The following is a 17,333-nucleotide window of genomic DNA, read 5'->3' as shown; positions in this document are numbered from 1 at the left end:
TTTGAATTAGAGATAAAAGAGTATTTCCCAGTTACTCTGCCTTTCAGAATGACTGGGCTTTGTTCCACTGCATGCTCAATTAAAGCAGGTAGACCACATTTCGGGTGAGAAATTACTATCAGGACTCAGATTGCTTACTTTAGCATTCACCCAGTCAATGCATAGACAGAAATGATCACAGATCAAAAAGTCTTCAACCCCAGAGCTAAATGCGTTAATGATGGGGCAGCAGAGCCAGGCTCCTGATTTGCCTGCTAACTTTCTGATCTTAGTTTTATTACGTGGGTTAGGGTTTGCTGCAACCAGTGCATTTTATATCAAATAGCGCAGCGCAACCTCCTGGAAGGGAGGGATGTGGCTTTTAATGGGCTAGACCATGCAAAACGGAGAACCTGAGCTTCTTACTTCTTCAAACATTTATCACCACAGGCATTATAGAAAAGATAATCATCGGTTTGACCATCTTTCTAGAAGGGTGGACCCTGCTCAGTCAGTTACCAGCCTCAGCAGACCACTATAAATCTGGAAGAGATGATCATTTAATGCTCTGCCCTAACCATGGTGTCCAAACTGCAAAGAAAGCCAAGAATTCAAGAGGTTCCTAGCAAGAGGGAAAAGAGCTATTTAGGATAAGGGACAACACTGGCAAATGAATAAAGGGACATAATTTTGTCATCGACTAATTTCAGCAGAAAATGAGAGAAGATTCCTACCATTACAACAGAAATGTCTGTGCAGTAGGGGCTGAAAAAGACCAACCCAAATCCTTACCACCAAACCTAAACTACCTGCCCTCACACACATTTAAGACTGAAGTCTGGGAGCTTATGAATGAACAGTTTGGTTTAGTGTAGGGGGAAGCCCTTGCAATCTTACTGTACGATAAGATTGATAAGGCACATCCAAACTAAGAAGAATTTTTAACTGATGCATTGTTTGAAATAAATACAAAATAATGCATACCCAGCTTAGGCGTACATTCAACTTCCTTTAATTAAAAAAATGACCAATGTGTGACTCAAATGTGTTTTGTTTTTTAACAGGTACATATGATAAAACTATTAAATGTGATTAACTATGAGGTGAAAACAGTTATATTAGTGGACAGCTAAAATCTCTGGCTTACACATCTAATAGACGCTAGAATTCTGTTTATTGCCACCCATGTAACAAATGCGTGGAATCAATTTTTAAAAAAATTGAAAAGGCTTTTCGCAGTTTTACCATTTTTCATCCTTTCAGCTTCTAAATGAACAATTAAAATCTACTGCATCCTTGTCGAGTTTTAAAAAAATCTAGAAGCATTTATATAGACTCAGTGAATAGCTAATTGTTATTCATTATAACTGAGGTAGCCAGAAAAGGAAGCTATAGATTTGAGGCAGTAAATGGATTAATCCAACCATATTGACTGGATTTGCATTCATTTATAGTGTCAGCTAGAGGCTAGAGCTTTATTTAAACAAAATCTAGGGTTCTGAATGAAAGAAGAACGCATATTTTGCAAGACAAAATAAGCTCTAAATCAAATCAGAAGTTGTGAGAAAGGCCGTGATGCTCCAGTAGACAAAGAAGCCCAATTGCTATTTATGAAGGACGTGATCCTGTATTCCTTGTATTCTCAAAAGCGCGACTGTAAGAAATCATTTGAGTACCAGGAGGTAATGGCTGTTCCTGAGTTTTAGATTGATACTACTTTCTTTCAGTGAAGGTAAAGTTACTAAACTCAAGCATAGTAGAGCATACCATCTCCCTAGGCCAAATTCAGATCAACGCTATCTCTGAAGAGCATTGATTTTAGTACAGTGACCTCTTTTTATGTCATGTTGCAATTTTGATGTTTAGCTCCTCCTTTGCCAATATCACTTCCTCTTCCCCCTAGGCTAAATATATCAGATGTTATACAAAATTTAAACAGGTTACTGAACCAGCTATAGTAAAAGGCATCCTTTATTCCTACACATCTTAGGTAAACATGTAAGACTTCACCAGTAAGTCTTTATGGTTGACTCCTTTTAGCATCATATTGAACGCCTGAGAAAAGTCCATCAGATTACCTTACCATTCCTGCTACTCCTGCAGAGCTTTACTGAATATTTTGTAGGGTTTTTTGTCCAGTCATATTTTAAGAGTGGCAAATAATAGCATCACTCCTTTTGGAATATTATCCAAGTATAAAATGCGTGAAAATATCCCTATCATGCATAATTCATCAAAGCACAAAGCAAATGCTTCACTTTGTGCTTCTGCCTCCTCCTCTTTACCGGCAAATATTTCTATGCACTTCTTGTGGGCTGGACAACTTCTTCAATACAATTCTTTGGACTCTTACACTTAAAGGTTCTGTCAATTCCGTAACTACACAGAATGCAGGAATGATATCTAATGTCAGAAAGAAAACTGAAACTGACATATGTTTCATAACATAGGCTTTTCATAACTTCAGGCTTCCCTGAAGTATTCTGTTTACATAACATGCATTCAACATATTGTGTTAGGATTGAAGCTGCTAAGTAAAATATTTAATGTAATTTGTGACTGAGTTTGGTTTGCTATGTTTTTTATTCTAGTTCTATCCTTTTCTGCAAATCCCTGTAAACATGAATTGTTTTGGGATCAGCTGTTAACTTATATATCCCAGAAAACATCCCAAAGGATGACCTGATGGACTAGGGAAGTGATTGTACTGCTGTGCTCAACACTGGTGAGGCCGCACCTCCAGTACTGTGTTCAGTTTTGGGCCCCTCACGACACTAAAGACGTTGAGGTGCTGCAGTGTGTCCAGAGAAGGGCAACGAAGGTGGTGAGGGGCCTGGAGCACAGGGCTTATGAGGAGTGAAGTTGAGGGACCTGGAGTTGTTTAGCCTGGAGAAAAGGAGGCTGAGAGGAGACCTTATTGCTCTCTACATGAAAGGAGGTCGTAGCGAGGTGGGAATTGGTCTCTTTTCCCAAGTGACAAGTGGTAGGACAAGAGGAAATGGCCTGAAGTTGCGCCAGGGGAGGTTTAGGATGGATATTAGGAAAAAATTCTTCACAGAAAGGCTTGTCAAGCATTGGAACAGGCTGCCCAGGGAAGTGGTTGAGTCACCATCCCTGGAGGTAATTAAAAGACGGGTAGACATGGTGCTTAGGGACATAGCTCAGTGGTAGTTTTGGCAGTGTTAGGTAAATCGTTGGACGCTGATGATCTTAAAGGTTCCTTGCAACCTAGACGATTCTATGAAATTGAAATCTATGATGATTGAAGTCTGTGCAGTATTTGGCTGTAGCATGGGCAACTTTAACCAATCTCGCCACCTAAATATACAGATGCTGTGAAGTCTGACAAGGATTAAAATGGACTGGAGCTTACTAATTTCAGTTTAAAACAGGAGTAACGATGCAGGTAAGTTAAGACCGCTACAAGGACCAGAATCACGGTGACTTTACAACTGATAAAAAAAGGGATGAACAAACTGTGTGCGCACTCATCAGTGCTTAGCCTAACCCATTCAAAAAAATGACTTTATAATTTAACCAGAAGAAATCTGAAAGATGGCCAAAATTTACTAACCACATGATACAAGTCCTGAATCTGAAAGTGGTATAAATACATCATAAGAGAGAGAATTATTCTACATTTCTACAGCTTCACTGATTCCTCAACTCCTCTTCTGCTGTATGACTGTGCTGTTTATTTTATATTACATCTCAGGAACGGCTGTTGGATGCACTATTTCAGCTTCATTAACTTTCTACTACACTATAAATTACAGAGCAATTGCTTATGGTCACTTTCTAGGGAGGAGCATATTGCAGAGGTACTATTTAACTATTTTATGCATGAGAATAAATATTAGCAATATCCATATCAACTGAAAATGCCAGGATTGAAATTCCTGGGGGGGGAAAAAAAAAAGATATATTTTAATAAACCTCAACACCAGCATATGATTCCCTTCTGGGCAACTGATATGTCATAAAACCCAACACTAATCAGCATATCAGAACTGTTTTATATCTCCTTAAAAATAAATTCCTAAATTTCAAACAAATACTGTATCTTCAAGCTTTACCTTGCCTTCCTTAGTGTAAGCAAGTACTTTATCTTCTTCTTTTGGGTGAAAAAGAAGAGTTTCCACAAAGAAAGTAATAGGTTGTTTCTGGAAGGTGGCTCCTTCATCCGTGCTTATGAAAAGACTTTGGTCACGATCATTATGGGAAGAACTTACAAGAATAATCTAAAAGAAAAAACAAACAAAATATATTCAGAAGACTTTTTTCTTTATAACAGACAGCATAGCCTTATTTTTCTTGCATAAGAGTCAGATTTTGTACCTACCTTACCTGTCAAAATTTTGTGGACAAGACATTCAAAAGCGCCAAAGAGATAAGGACTGCAAGATCCTATTAATCTTCCCTGACCAAATCCGTCAATGTTAAATTCTGTAACATCTCTTGCAAATCATTCCAAATTGATCACTCCTCATCTCTACTCAAAATGACTGCCTTGGATTTTGGTCCTTGTGCAAGGTGTGTGAGGCCACATGAGAAAATCTTCAGACTAACCAAAAAAGAATTAATACTAGTAATGACTCATTTTAATATGTCCATATAAATACATCACTTTATCTAGTGAGGCTGCCTTTATAAATAGTAAATATAAAAATAATCACTGTTATATCAGAAGAATGGCCTAGGAGAAAGAACTAGTTTGTAACATCTCTCCATTGCTTCACCATTCTCCTCCTGCTGACACATTTGGGATAAAATGGCAATTCACTTTGATGCAGAAAAATATGCCCATCAATTATTTGCATTTCCTTTTCTCAGGTCCAGATAATACCTTAACTCAAGCACACTAATAGCTTGAGCTCTCTCCTTCCGTGAGCTTCATGTCACGCTGTCAGCAACTAAGAAATTATCCCCACACAATTTAATCAGAACTTCACTCTTTTCAACTTCTCCACCTTCTGCAGTTGGCCAGCATGTTATAAGGTGGTTCTAAAAATGCCAATGTGAGAATACATTTTTATTGTCATTCCAGATCAAACAGGCCCAGTTTGCATTCAAAGAGGTGCCTTAATCAATTGATAGCTTACAAACAAAATATGGATTTTTTTCAATGCCCAGCTGGGCTTTATTTGGCTCTCACTTCAAAAATAATTAAAAAAATAAATAAATCGTGAATTCAAAATGTTTTTAGAATATTCAACAAATGATGCAGAAGGCACCACAGAATCCTAATCACTGTGATACAGTGACTGTAAATTGCTTACAGAGATAAATGGCAATGAGTTGTGCAAACAGAATTACAATAACGTGAACACAGAGAAGGAAATATATTAGGCAAAACAGTACAATTTTTATGCAGCCTTTTTTTTTATAGTAAAGCTGAAGTTAAAAATTTGAAATTTCTAATGAATTACACAGATATGAGAGCTGGACTGAGCTTTTACTGCAATTGGTCTTGGGGGAAGAACTATAAATACCACATTTGTAGATGCTGTAATTTGACAGGTTACTTAAGCATGTGCACTTGTACTTAAAGCACATACAAAGTTGCACTAATTTCTGCATAGCTTTCATATACCTAAAATAGGGGACATAGTGAGGTACGTTGTTGAACGAGAGAGAGAACTGCACATACTTCAGGGTCCACAGTCCACCACTGCAACCCCAAACTAAAGCATATGTTAAGCCAAACCTATTTCTAGTAGCTGTGTGACTAGGTCAGTTAGAAGAGCAAGGTAATAGCCAATAACCTTACTATGATCTTGTATTTTTTTAATGATACACTTTACCCAAGTGTAGGAAACTCTGTCATTTTTATTGGAAAGCCTCTATAAACGACACCTTCACAAATGCCATTTCTTATTCCAACCGTATTCAATAGCCTCCTGTCTCTCAGTAAACTCTTTAAACAGGATCTGTTTAATTTATTACTACGTGCACTCCCAGTATGCTGCTGGTGGCCTACATATAGCATTCAAAGATTCTTGTAACACATTGAATTTGGCAGGTTTTCTGCAGAGGGCACAGCAGCGACCTAAAATTGAATGTGCTGCCCTGTCCCTTTGCTCACGTCGCAAGGCGGAGCGAAGAAGCGTTTATGCCCAGCACAGAGATTTGTATTTTGCTTGCCATGCTACCGTCTGCAACTCAGGCTCAAAATATCTAGTTTTTCTTGGAAATAAATGAATCCAAACTATCTGCATTCTGAGTGAGCTATATAGTGCTCATTCTTGTTGGTTCCAGACCAGATCACAGAAAGAAGGACCTGGTCCTGTGCTAAAGCAACCTCTACAAGCAAGGCTGCAATGTGAGCTCCACAATTTCTGCTGAAGCTGGTGGCCAGGCACCTCCTCGCATTTTAACGCATGCAGAGGGCTGGTCCTGAGACTCATGCTTAGCAGTATGTCCAAGTGCTTCCACGCTGTATCGCCAGAAGCAGTACAGCAGTAATTCCATATAGAAAGCTTAATATCTTTGGATACAGCCTTCTAGCCCAAATAACGCTTTCTGTAAATACCATTATCTTCATTCTCTCCTGTTAATGTTTTTTTAAAATGTATACAACTAAGACAAAAAATCACTATGGCATATATACTCCAGAAAAAGCATAAAACTGCACTTGTACAGAACAGTAATCTCTGGACTACAGCAGTATTTTGCCTTGCTTTCTTTTTCTGGCCCAAGAAATCTTATGCTTCCAAAAATACCAAAATTTTGGCTTTGAAATAATAATAAAGGAATTAGGTTTATAAATTTGGGAGTGGTTTTCACTGTTAATGAGCCTTTAGATTAGGCACATCTAAGTTTCACAATGAGCACCCAAGAGCATCTTACAGAGAACATCATTCTAGAAACTGAAGTCACAATAAAAATGCTAGCTATAATGAAATGCAAGCATGCTGTGATATTTGCTAATGCTGCCCTTCAAAAATGTTATGTATCTTTCAGAGTTAAATCTATCAGAAAAAAAACCAGCCCAAAGATTGTAGACATCTAAGCATATATGGCAGAGTCCCTAACTATACTTTTATTCACATCCACATCGTAATTCATTTAATGAAATATTTTTCAATTTCACTCACTGTTCTGATTTATATTTCAATAGCTTAAACCGATCATTATGTGCCAGGCATACAGATTTGCTTCCCACAGCTAACACACTGGGTCCTCAGACTTGCCTGCTGGCTAACACTACTTATTGAGGAAAATATTCCAGAGTAAATATTGTATCCACATTAAATGCATTCCATAACAAGTTTTATTTACTTTGTAAGTGGAACAAATAGCAAAACCTTCCTGCTAGCAACTGATGAAGGGATGCAACTGGGACATACTATCTGGAGAGCTGACTAACAGTGATTGCTGAGGGTTTTAACTCAAAATAAACAACTACTTGCTTGAATAATTGTGTATCCAAAAACCAGAACAGCTTTTAATCACATGTAAATTTCACTTAAGCTTCTTTTAAACAACTTTTTACAGAGCATTTCTCCCTCCTGTGAGACTTTCCTAATATTTTTTTAGTAAATTGTAACTTTATATTATGCTGTTTATCCCTGACCTCACTACTTAATCTCCCATCAACCACAATAACACATGTGTATACATTCAGAGCAGACGTAAATCTACAACTTCCAATAGTTAAGCAGAGGTAAAAGAATATTTCAAGGAGATAAACTATCCCATGGATTGTAAAGAAAATGAGTAAAAATAGAATATGTTATAGAGCCACAGGAAGGAAAGCAAAAAAAAATTTCTAATAAAAATGGAAAAATACTACACCATGCCAACATATGAATTAAAGCATTCCAAAACCAAAGAGAAGCTATGTTTTTCCTCATTTCAGGAAAAGTTAGTGAGGCAGAAGGTAATATAAAAGCCAAATAAAACTGAAAAGAACATAATTAAATCCATTTATTTAGTCTCCCTTTCAGGACTGATTGGCCAATGTGCATGTCTCACCATTCCCTCTACTGGGTGGAATCACAATCTGAACCCCAAAGGATAAAAAGACTCTGACAGCTTAGGCTACAGTAGCTTGTGTATCATACTTCTTCCCGCTATTACCATGAAGACTTGGAATAATCATAGTGATTACTAGGGAGACTTAACTGTAGAATTGGCAGCAATTCAAAGCTATGCTGTAATTTCAAGTGGCAATAAACACAGGATATTAACATGCATCATTTCCACTGTGTCTGAAATATATCCCCCCCTCCCCTCAGTTTAGGTCCAATCAAATGTAAACTCAAGATAAATTTGATCTTAATCAGCACTTTCTCTAAAACAAGGCAATCTTCTAACATATTACAATTGTGCTCTTTCAGCTTCAGCAACTGATCTTAATTTTAATTCCAGCTTTTATTTTCCTTTCTGTATTTCTCACATTAAATTTGGGAAAAATAAAAAGTCAAAATGTCCATCATGAAGATATTTCTAGACTCACAGCATCTGACTTGCCACAGGAAATTTGCGCAGTAAGTGGCGAGAGAGATGAGACATGCCATTTTTTAATTCTATAATCCTGCATATGGTCTGAAATCAAGACACTTGATATTCCTGAGCACTCTAAACTGACTTCGAAGGAAGAAACCTCCTTTGGGCTCAATAAGAAATCAAAATACAGAAAGTCTTCATTTAAGCACAGAGCATCCATGCACCGAGAGGCCAAGCATGCCCAGGAAGCACCTACACCTCTTCAGTCACCTCCAGTAGACGGAACTCCCACTGGACATAGAGGATTTGGCTATGGGGATTCAATCCTAGAGTGCTGGACTCACTCCAGCAAAAAACCTCAATGATGCAAACTTATGAGCCATCCCCACTAAGGTCAATTAATTTCCATTAAGAACATGTAATGTTAACGCCTAGATGAAGGTTCTTAGCTAAACTGGAGACAAGGCTGCTGGGCACAGGGCAGCACCAAAGTCCTAGTGATAGCATCACATACAGCTGCGTGCCTATATGAGTTCTGAAGATAAATAGTCTTTGTGGCAATACTGCCGATCTAGGGGCGGTATTCATCAAGCTTCATAGCGCTGCAGTCACACTCTCAACGTTTTTCAGATTAAGTAACTAACTCATCTATTTTTCTTTTTCTTTTTTTTTTCTTTTTTTTCTTTTTTTTTACAATTTACATTATTTATAAGTTATTAGATATGCTTGGCTGACACAGAAATTACTCTGCCTCCTGGTCCCAGTTGTAAATGAGATGTTGCTTCTCAGACAGCATTCATAAAACACACAAAGGGGACTGCCAAGGGTTATGATTTTTATCTTGGATGGTATGAAAGACCTGATAACTCAAGAGTGGCAAAGCTGCAGAGTGAAATACAGTCCCTTTACTCTCATAGTGGCAAAAACAATATCTAAAGAATCGACCCAGTGTAATTCCAAGCAGAGTATAAAATAAAATGCCTTCCAGGTAGCACGTTAATCTTGCAAATTTTCCCTGAAAGTTGCACCCAAAAAATCGCTCCTCACAAATGTTAGTTATTAGCAAATCTAATCACTAATGAATCACTGAAAGTTAACAAGAGCTAGAAAATCAGCTTGTGTGTGCAACTGAATTGTGTAAATGCACACTGACGGAATACATATATACGTGAATGTACACACATCCCAGAACGGTATATTACTTTTCATGGTAAGCATTCACAGCTTCCTTTAGAATTTGTATTTACTTTCTCTTGAAGAGTCCCTTTCAAGCTGTCACACAGATGCATTTCAAAACAGCAACTAGTCTCTATGAGAAGCACCATAAGAGAAAGGAAGTTGGGAACGTTAAGGATGGCTCCCAAGAAACATCCGCTACACAGATCACATAATCTCAGGACACAATCAAAGGCCATATGAAGCAATCCTGGTGGGGCTAATGGAAAGCATGTATTACAGTTTCCTCTCCCCTGTGTTGTGGTCAGCTCATTAATCATTTGGAATATCACATCGGAAGCTGTAAGGTTATTTATCTAGTACCAGCAACATATTAGGCACTTTAGGATGTGGAGTGAATAATAGGAGTTTAGGATCTTAAAATGAGCTGGTTACCAACTGGAGAAGCTGGTAACACATGAAACATGCTAAAGAGGGAATGAGCATCAGAGTTAGCACCTGAACAGAAAAACGCATTCAGAGCAACTGGACGGAGGACAACTGGCTTACACTGCAACTAGGCAAGCCTGAAATAATATAATCTGAGAGTAAAATGAAATAGTTTTGAAATAGTTGGCTTTTCTCTAGGGCACTCACTATAGTGGAAGCAAGTTTAAGGGTGGTTACATATCATAATAATGAATGCCCACTGAGAAACAGCTACAAAAATTCTGACTGATGTTAATGACCAGCCTGAAAATCCTGCCCTGTTGCGCTAGTTGGAAACCTGCATGTACCCAAATCTGCCAGATCTCTGTAACTTAACACCTCAAAGATGCTGACTATGCCAGCTCTCTAGGGGATACCAATTCTTCAGTCTTCTTATTTAGAGAAGTGTCAGGTAGGATAAGCAAGCTGATCATTACCTCTTCCTCCACGGGAACAAATCTCACCCACCTATAACCTGCTGGAACCAAAAAATTGTTGCCACTTGACTAGCGTGGCAGGCCAGATTTTCATGAGGAATGCTCTGCTCAAGATCATTTCAGAGCAGTAACTCGTGCTGCCAGGCCGAGAATTTTAAAAATCTGGCACATATTAAGAAATTTTGTATTCCTGAAATATACTGAGAGGTGTGAATATGCCAAAGATCACAGCAGAGGGAGAGGAGAAACAGTACTCAACATGGTCATAGACAGTCCTTTCTTTAAAAGCTGATTTTTCTAGTGTTATTTGCATCTGTCTTGCAGAGCTAAGATAACAAACATACATTGTTTATCTTCTGTACATTGTCACTGTTATGAGCAAGTAGTTAATTAATAAGGAATATGTTTAATATATATCCAGTGGATCTCTTGGCACAGGCTGAACTTACACCGAGAGGAACAGAAGCTTTATTAGGTACCTAAGATTGACATAAAAGAACCTAATACTGTTTGTTACAGATACTACTTTTACTACTTTTTTTAAAGTGAAAACAGAAAAGTCCTTTGGTCTTCCTGCAAGGTCAAACGTCAGCCTGACTATTGCTAATTCTTTGGCAACAGCAATCATTTAATGTACCCTTTGTAGAGTTCCTACCTCTAAATAGAGCAAAACCTAATGTTGAGATGTTTTGTGGGATGATCATCATATTGATATCTTTACACATTCAAATGGTTTAATTTAAAACTATGCACTCCAGTATACCAGGAACTGAATCACATAGTCTTTCCCAGTACGCTCAACATCAGAAGTTTGAGTGGGGAACAGCACTGGGAGGGCATAGCTCCAACTCTAGTCACAGCAGGGGAATGTTCCCTAACCAGGTTTTGTATTGCCCATAAAATAAGGACATTTTGTGTGACTTGAAGGGGGAAAAAAAAGAAAAAGGCAGTTAGACTGCACAGCAGAAATGGGCAAGTTTCACTCTCTCACCAACATGTCCACAAACTTTAGTATTTCCCAGACAGAACAGGCACACAGCAATCTTTTTAGCTTGGACATTTGCAATCTAATTTAAGAAGTTATTTTGCAGATCGCCAATAAACCTGCAAAAATCTTCTGCCTGCAAACATTACAGAGCAAAAAATATAAAACAATGCTTCCCAAACAGGATAATGGATGCACAACAAATGACTGCATATGTGTGTTGATCTCATTCAATGAAGGAACAGGTCAAACTGTTCCTAGTCACCAGCCATTAATTTGTCAGCAGCAAAAACCACAGTAAACTCAAAGAGAAATTATGTGGACGGTAATTAGTGGACAGGGAGAAAATACGAAGGAACAGCAGGCAGTTGTGGTGGTTAAAAATATCAGTCATATGGGATCGATCAGGACCTCATCATCTTGTGTAATAGGTAAAACATTAGTATGCCTTAAAAATATTACAAGTGTGTCTTTGATTATGAAACTCAGTTCTATTATGAGGCTGCATAAGAATTTTCTGGGAAGGCTGGAAAAGGAAGCTCTTAAAACATTAATCTGGGGAATCTCACTTTGCACAAATTGTCACCTCCAATCCTAAATACTCAACGTGTTCCTGGTGTTCTCGCAGCCAAAGGCCATGCCATAATGCCATGCCAAGATATCCCTTATGCCAGTTGAGGAATGAACTTCCAATTATCTCTATTCCTCTCCCTCCAAATTCTATAGAACACTTCTTATGAAGATCCATGTACTTAACAAGTCTGTTACAAATCATAAAGAATAAGTAGTATTTTCCGGACTTGGAGGTGTGCATGTGTGTGTATATACATCTGCAAATACGCACAGGTTCATGCCACCGGATGGGCTACATCCAAAGTCGCTGAAGCAGCTGGCTGAAATCACTGAGAGCTTTGAATGACCCTAGTGATGGGAGCGGTTCCTGAAGATCAGAAAACAATAAACACCCTGCCCATCTTAATATCATCTGCAAAGTCTCTCAGGTGTGTCGCACACTGTATTTTGAACTTGTATGTTCCCATATCTAAAGGGGTACCTGGCACTAAGAAGTGAGTTGCTGAAGTCTTTACCCTTTAAGGAAGCACCTGCTTCCTTTTGAGAACTGTAGGTGCTCTTCTTAATGGCGGTCTGGGTGTAGTTAGAGATTGAAGAGCTCTTCTCTCCTAGGCCACAGGGAAAAATATAAACCTGGGAGAGAGAGCTGCATTGAGCAAGCCTTTCATACATAAGGCACAACTGATTATGTGGTTTTGAAGGAGAAAATGGAAGGGGAACAAGAAAGAGAGGCAGAGCAGCAGAAGCAAGCGCTGGAAAAACAGTAATTATTTTTCACTTGAATTTGGCCATATCTCCATTATGTAGGCTACAAAGCTTAATTATAAAAGCTCTTGCTATTGAAATATTTCGCCTTATCTTTGATATCCAGTCCAAATGGACTGGAAAAAAAAGCCCTTGAAAAGCAGAAAGTAAATGTCTTTTAAAGTAATTTTTGGTCCCATTAGGGTGAATCTCATTAATAGAAAACGGACTTCACCGAAGAATACAGCTTTTATATTTGGAAGCATACAGTACTGCTGTGCCTGATTCTAGCAGCACTGTCGATAATAAACCTTCCTACATTAGGGCTTAGATTTTTGCAGTTGTAAAGTACCCATTTTATATTGAGGTAGGGTTTTATAGTAAATGCACATACCCTGGCACTCATTGTGCTAGTTTTCTCCAGGTATACTTGCGATGGGTGTTGATTTGAGCTTTTGAAAGATGATGTATAAAACTTCTTTTTTTTTTTTTTTTCTATTGAAAAGCATCGTTTTGACGTAACTGAATTGTATTGCTGAAAACTTCCATCAGAAGATTTACCAGCATGACTCCTAAGGCCCATGAGGTAATTATGGGGTGAGGGTATTCCTTCTGGGGCTGCTCCACCTTATACAGATACAAAGAAAATATTTGTTGGGACAGAGACACTGACTTCGTTGCTCAGTGGTTAGAGCACTCGCACGCGTCATTGCAGGAATGGGACATGGTATCTTCCCCTGTTGAATGCTGTGATTACTAAACCTTAGGCAACTCTTTACATATTCTCATATGTATGAGAGAAAAAAGGCTGCACACACCACCAAAACTAAGAAAGAAATAGAAACAATGTTATTTTGCTCATTTGCTAGTTTGTAAAATTTAGGGGCAAGGGTTATTGTTTCTTTGTTTGTTCCTAAGCATGTTCTTTTGTCTCTTTCTCTGTACATTTTAATGAAAAGTTGAAAGGTGAATAGGAAAGTAAATGAAATAAATGCACGAACATTTCTACTAATTCCCCTTCTCTCACTTTTACTAACATTTAATCATCAGGAAAAGTTTGTAATTAATACAGGGGATTATTTTTTTTTTTAATAGAAACATAATATTTTACTGAAAATGAGACATTAGAGAGCTCAGATCCTGGCAGTGTGTTTACAGAGACAGAAGGCAGCTAGGAAGATTTCAGGAGCTTTCTTTCTTGGCAAGAACATTACTATAGATTCAGCTACGAATTATGGCTGATACTGAAAAAGAAAACCCAGGTGATACTGTTATCTTTTTCTTCTAAGACAGACAGCTACACAGAGCTCTAAAAACATCCGACCAAGGTTAGTCTTGGGGTACCAATTCTGTTCTCAGTCAGCAAGAACTTTGCAAACTGACAGTTTTGCAGACCCTGGGACTGACCCCATCTAAACCCAAATCCAAACAAAACATTGGTCACGCTACTGTGTTGGCACTTAACAAGATTTTGTAGTAGTTCTTGAGGCTGTAACACAAATTTCTTACGAGATTTTACATATATCACAGTTTCTCTAGGTTTCACATCAATACCAACAGCATGGGAATAAAAATACATATGTTGCTTTAAAAGGGAAATGGAGGAACTACAAAACCAAAGAAATTCATGAACTGGCACAAAATATTGAAGATACATTAGCAGGAACAATTGCATTTCAACAAAGAAAGGAAGAGAAAACCTGTCTTGCCATTCTCCTCAAAAACTCACTATTGTTCATATTTTGACTCATTGGCAGAAAGTACTGGATACCACACAAGTCACTGGATTGTCTCAAGCATATTGGAAGTATATATGGGGTTACTGGAAGCAGCCCCATATAAACAAAACAAATTTTCACAGTAAATAAAAAAGCGACTCCTCCCTCCCACATCCCACCCCCGATGCTGCCAATGAAGCATTAATCCTGAAAAAATGTTGATATTGATACTAGGAGTTGTTCTCATGAAAAAAAAAACCCACAAACTATTGCAAAGTAACTTCAAACTTTCAGTTTAAAGTACTATCCACTTCCAATGACTGAATAATAAATTTCACCCCTTTACTGTACGTTAAGGTCACAGTATACTGCTCAGTGGTCTCAGTACCTTAGAGTTAACTTTCATGAGGGATGAACACCTTACTGCTCCAGAGCCAATTTCTAATCTCAGCTGTGCAGATGTGTATGTTTTTGATTAAATCTACTGCTCATCTGGCATGCACATACAGCAAACAGAACAGACCTGTATGTCTTCCAAACTGAACAGGCAGTCTTAAATAACCTGGGTTAGACAGAAAGGATAAAAACAATTCACCTCAACTGGTAATTAGGCATCATTCTGGGAGACTCAGTTCCAGTGTTTGATAGACCCAGATGGATACTGCCCAGGTGTTACATTAGAAATAGCTTCTTGTCTTGTAAGTTGCATGTTTTTACGGTCTTTCCCTTACTTTCTTTTCAAATGAACATGTTCTTATTCCTAGGTAAGAACTTAATCTTATCTCACTGTTTTTCCCTCTACTTTGCCTATGCTCCTCAGGCCATCTGTTGAGCTAAGGGACAGGCTATGTGGCTACTAGGATTTATTTGCCCAGTTTAACTTCGAGAACACCAAAGAGAAGGGAATAACACAAACATATAGGTAGGAAAGGACTTCCAGAGATAATCTACTCCAAACTCCTCCTCCAGGCAAGACCAAGTAGAGCAGATAGTTCAGGACCATGTCCCCTCCAGTCCTGAATATCTCTACGGATGGAGATCCCACAGTCTGGACGGCCTGTTTCAGTGTTCAATGACCCTCCTCATAAAAATGTGTTTCCTTGTAAGCCATTGGAGTTTCCCATGTTCCAGATGGTGTTGTTAGCTCTACCTCTGGTCCACACCACTGAGCAGAGTCTGACTCCGGTTTCATGCACAGCTGGTTTTAGACAGCGATAAGATCTCCCCTGAGCCTTGTTAAGGCTGAACAAGTCCAGCTCCCGCAGTCTCTCCTCGTGTCTTTTGTGCCCCAGTGCTGGATCTAACTGCCCCTCCACTGGGCTCCCTCTGGTATGTGAGTGCCCCTCTCGTCCCGGGGAGCCCAAAACTGGAGAATCTATTCCAGATACAATCTCAAAATTCCTAAATAGAGGGGAAGGATCACTTTCCTGGAGCTGCTGGCTACACTCTTTCTAGACTATGCGGTTGGGTTTCTTTGCTGCAAAGGCACACTGCTCTGCCCTTGGGAGTTCAACAAGGAACCCCAGATCTTTCCTGCAAAGCTGTTTTCTAGCCAGTCGGCCCCATTCATACAGTTGCTGGAGTTATTTCACCCCAGATGGAGGATTTTTTTTTTTTTTATTCGCCTTTGTTGAACATTGAAACATGTTGAACATGTTTCCTACTGGCTCATTGCTCCAGCCTGCAGAGTGACTGCGGCTCTGAAAGTACCATCCTGAAAAAAATGCGTGTAGATGGAGGTACCTAACAATTGCTGTTGTCTCAACAGCCACCCCATAGTCGCCCACAAATGCTGTTCCCTGTACAGCCCATATAGAAAGGCAAGCACTGAAGCTGGGAAGATTAGATTGCCCACTGGATTTTTCAGAGGTTTGTATCTTGTTGGAGCAAGGCAGATGCCTAGGTAAAGTGCGGTCTATTGCCCCAATTAGTCCAAGTCCCTAACATTTTGATGAGGCTTGATCTCAGATTCCTAAATTGGAAGGATGAGATTGCACCCTTGATTTTCTAGCATCATTTAAAATAATCAGGAATGTTTAATTGCTCATTTCTGCTCTAGAGTACACTCAAATGACCTTTTCTGGTCCTCAAGATACGTTTCAAAATTTGCTTTTTGTTTTGGTCATCCCCCCGGGTCCCCGCCTCATTTGCCCTGCAAACAACATAGTTTATTTTCTCATGTTTATAAAATCCTTTCCAGCATAACTTTCCAGGACACCTTGTCCTTCACCTCCTATGTTTTAATCCATTGCAGCCCTGGACCACAGCTAGCCACTGACAAAAAGCGTAAGAAGATTTATGGTCTTTTATATCAATCGTATTTGAGGTAATCCTCCTAAGAACTTCTAAGCACCATCAAATTTACTGTAATACAACCACAACTAAGTGGGTGGAGGCAGGGTGGCATGAGTTAGCCATAAAGTATGAGACATTAAAAAAAGAAACACTAGGAGATACGAAGAGCCTCTTTCACATAATTAAAAGTTAATTAAAAACTCTCAGTATGATCTATATCCAGAAAAAACAGCCTTTTGTCATATCTACAGTGAGTTTCCTGAAAGAAGCGCTCATCCGAGACTGCAGTCCATTCCAGAAAAGTAAATAGAAATCACACAATAATCAACAGCCTGTCCCAGATGGCATACTAATTTACTAACAGTTCTTGATAATTTATTCAAGTTAAACAGTTCAGTGACAGGCAGAGGGGCAGGGAGTGGTGGAAGAGAAGGTTATTTTCTCTCTTGCCTGACACTGTCTCACAGTCAAATCTACCTCGCTTCATCAGCTTGCTCCTAGGCATTT

The 17,333-nt window shown here is 38.8% G+C and overlaps 1 protein-coding gene across 6 annotated transcripts in view; it reads right to left on the bottom strand.

Annotated features, from left to right (window-relative positions):
* Positions 1-17,333, bottom strand: part of SORCS2 (sortilin related VPS10 domain containing receptor 2) — a 576,222-nt gene that overhangs the window by 116,852 nt on the left and 442,037 nt on the right. For all 6 annotated transcript variants that reach the window (XM_054203166.1, XM_054203171.1, XM_054203170.1 and 3 more), the window contains exon 4: positions 4,056-4,220. In XM_054203166.1, the coding sequence (XP_054059141.1) occupies positions 4,056-4,220 (165 nt within the window). The remainder of the gene's footprint in view (positions 1-4,055; positions 4,221-17,333) is intronic.

The sequence above is a fragment of the Rissa tridactyla genome, chromosome 5 (assembly GCF_028500815.1).
Source record: "Rissa tridactyla isolate bRisTri1 chromosome 5, bRisTri1.patW.cur.20221130, whole genome shotgun sequence".
NCBI lineage: Eukaryota > Metazoa > Chordata > Aves > Charadriiformes > Laridae > Rissa > Rissa tridactyla.
This window is presented reverse-complemented; position numbering and strand designations above follow the sequence as displayed.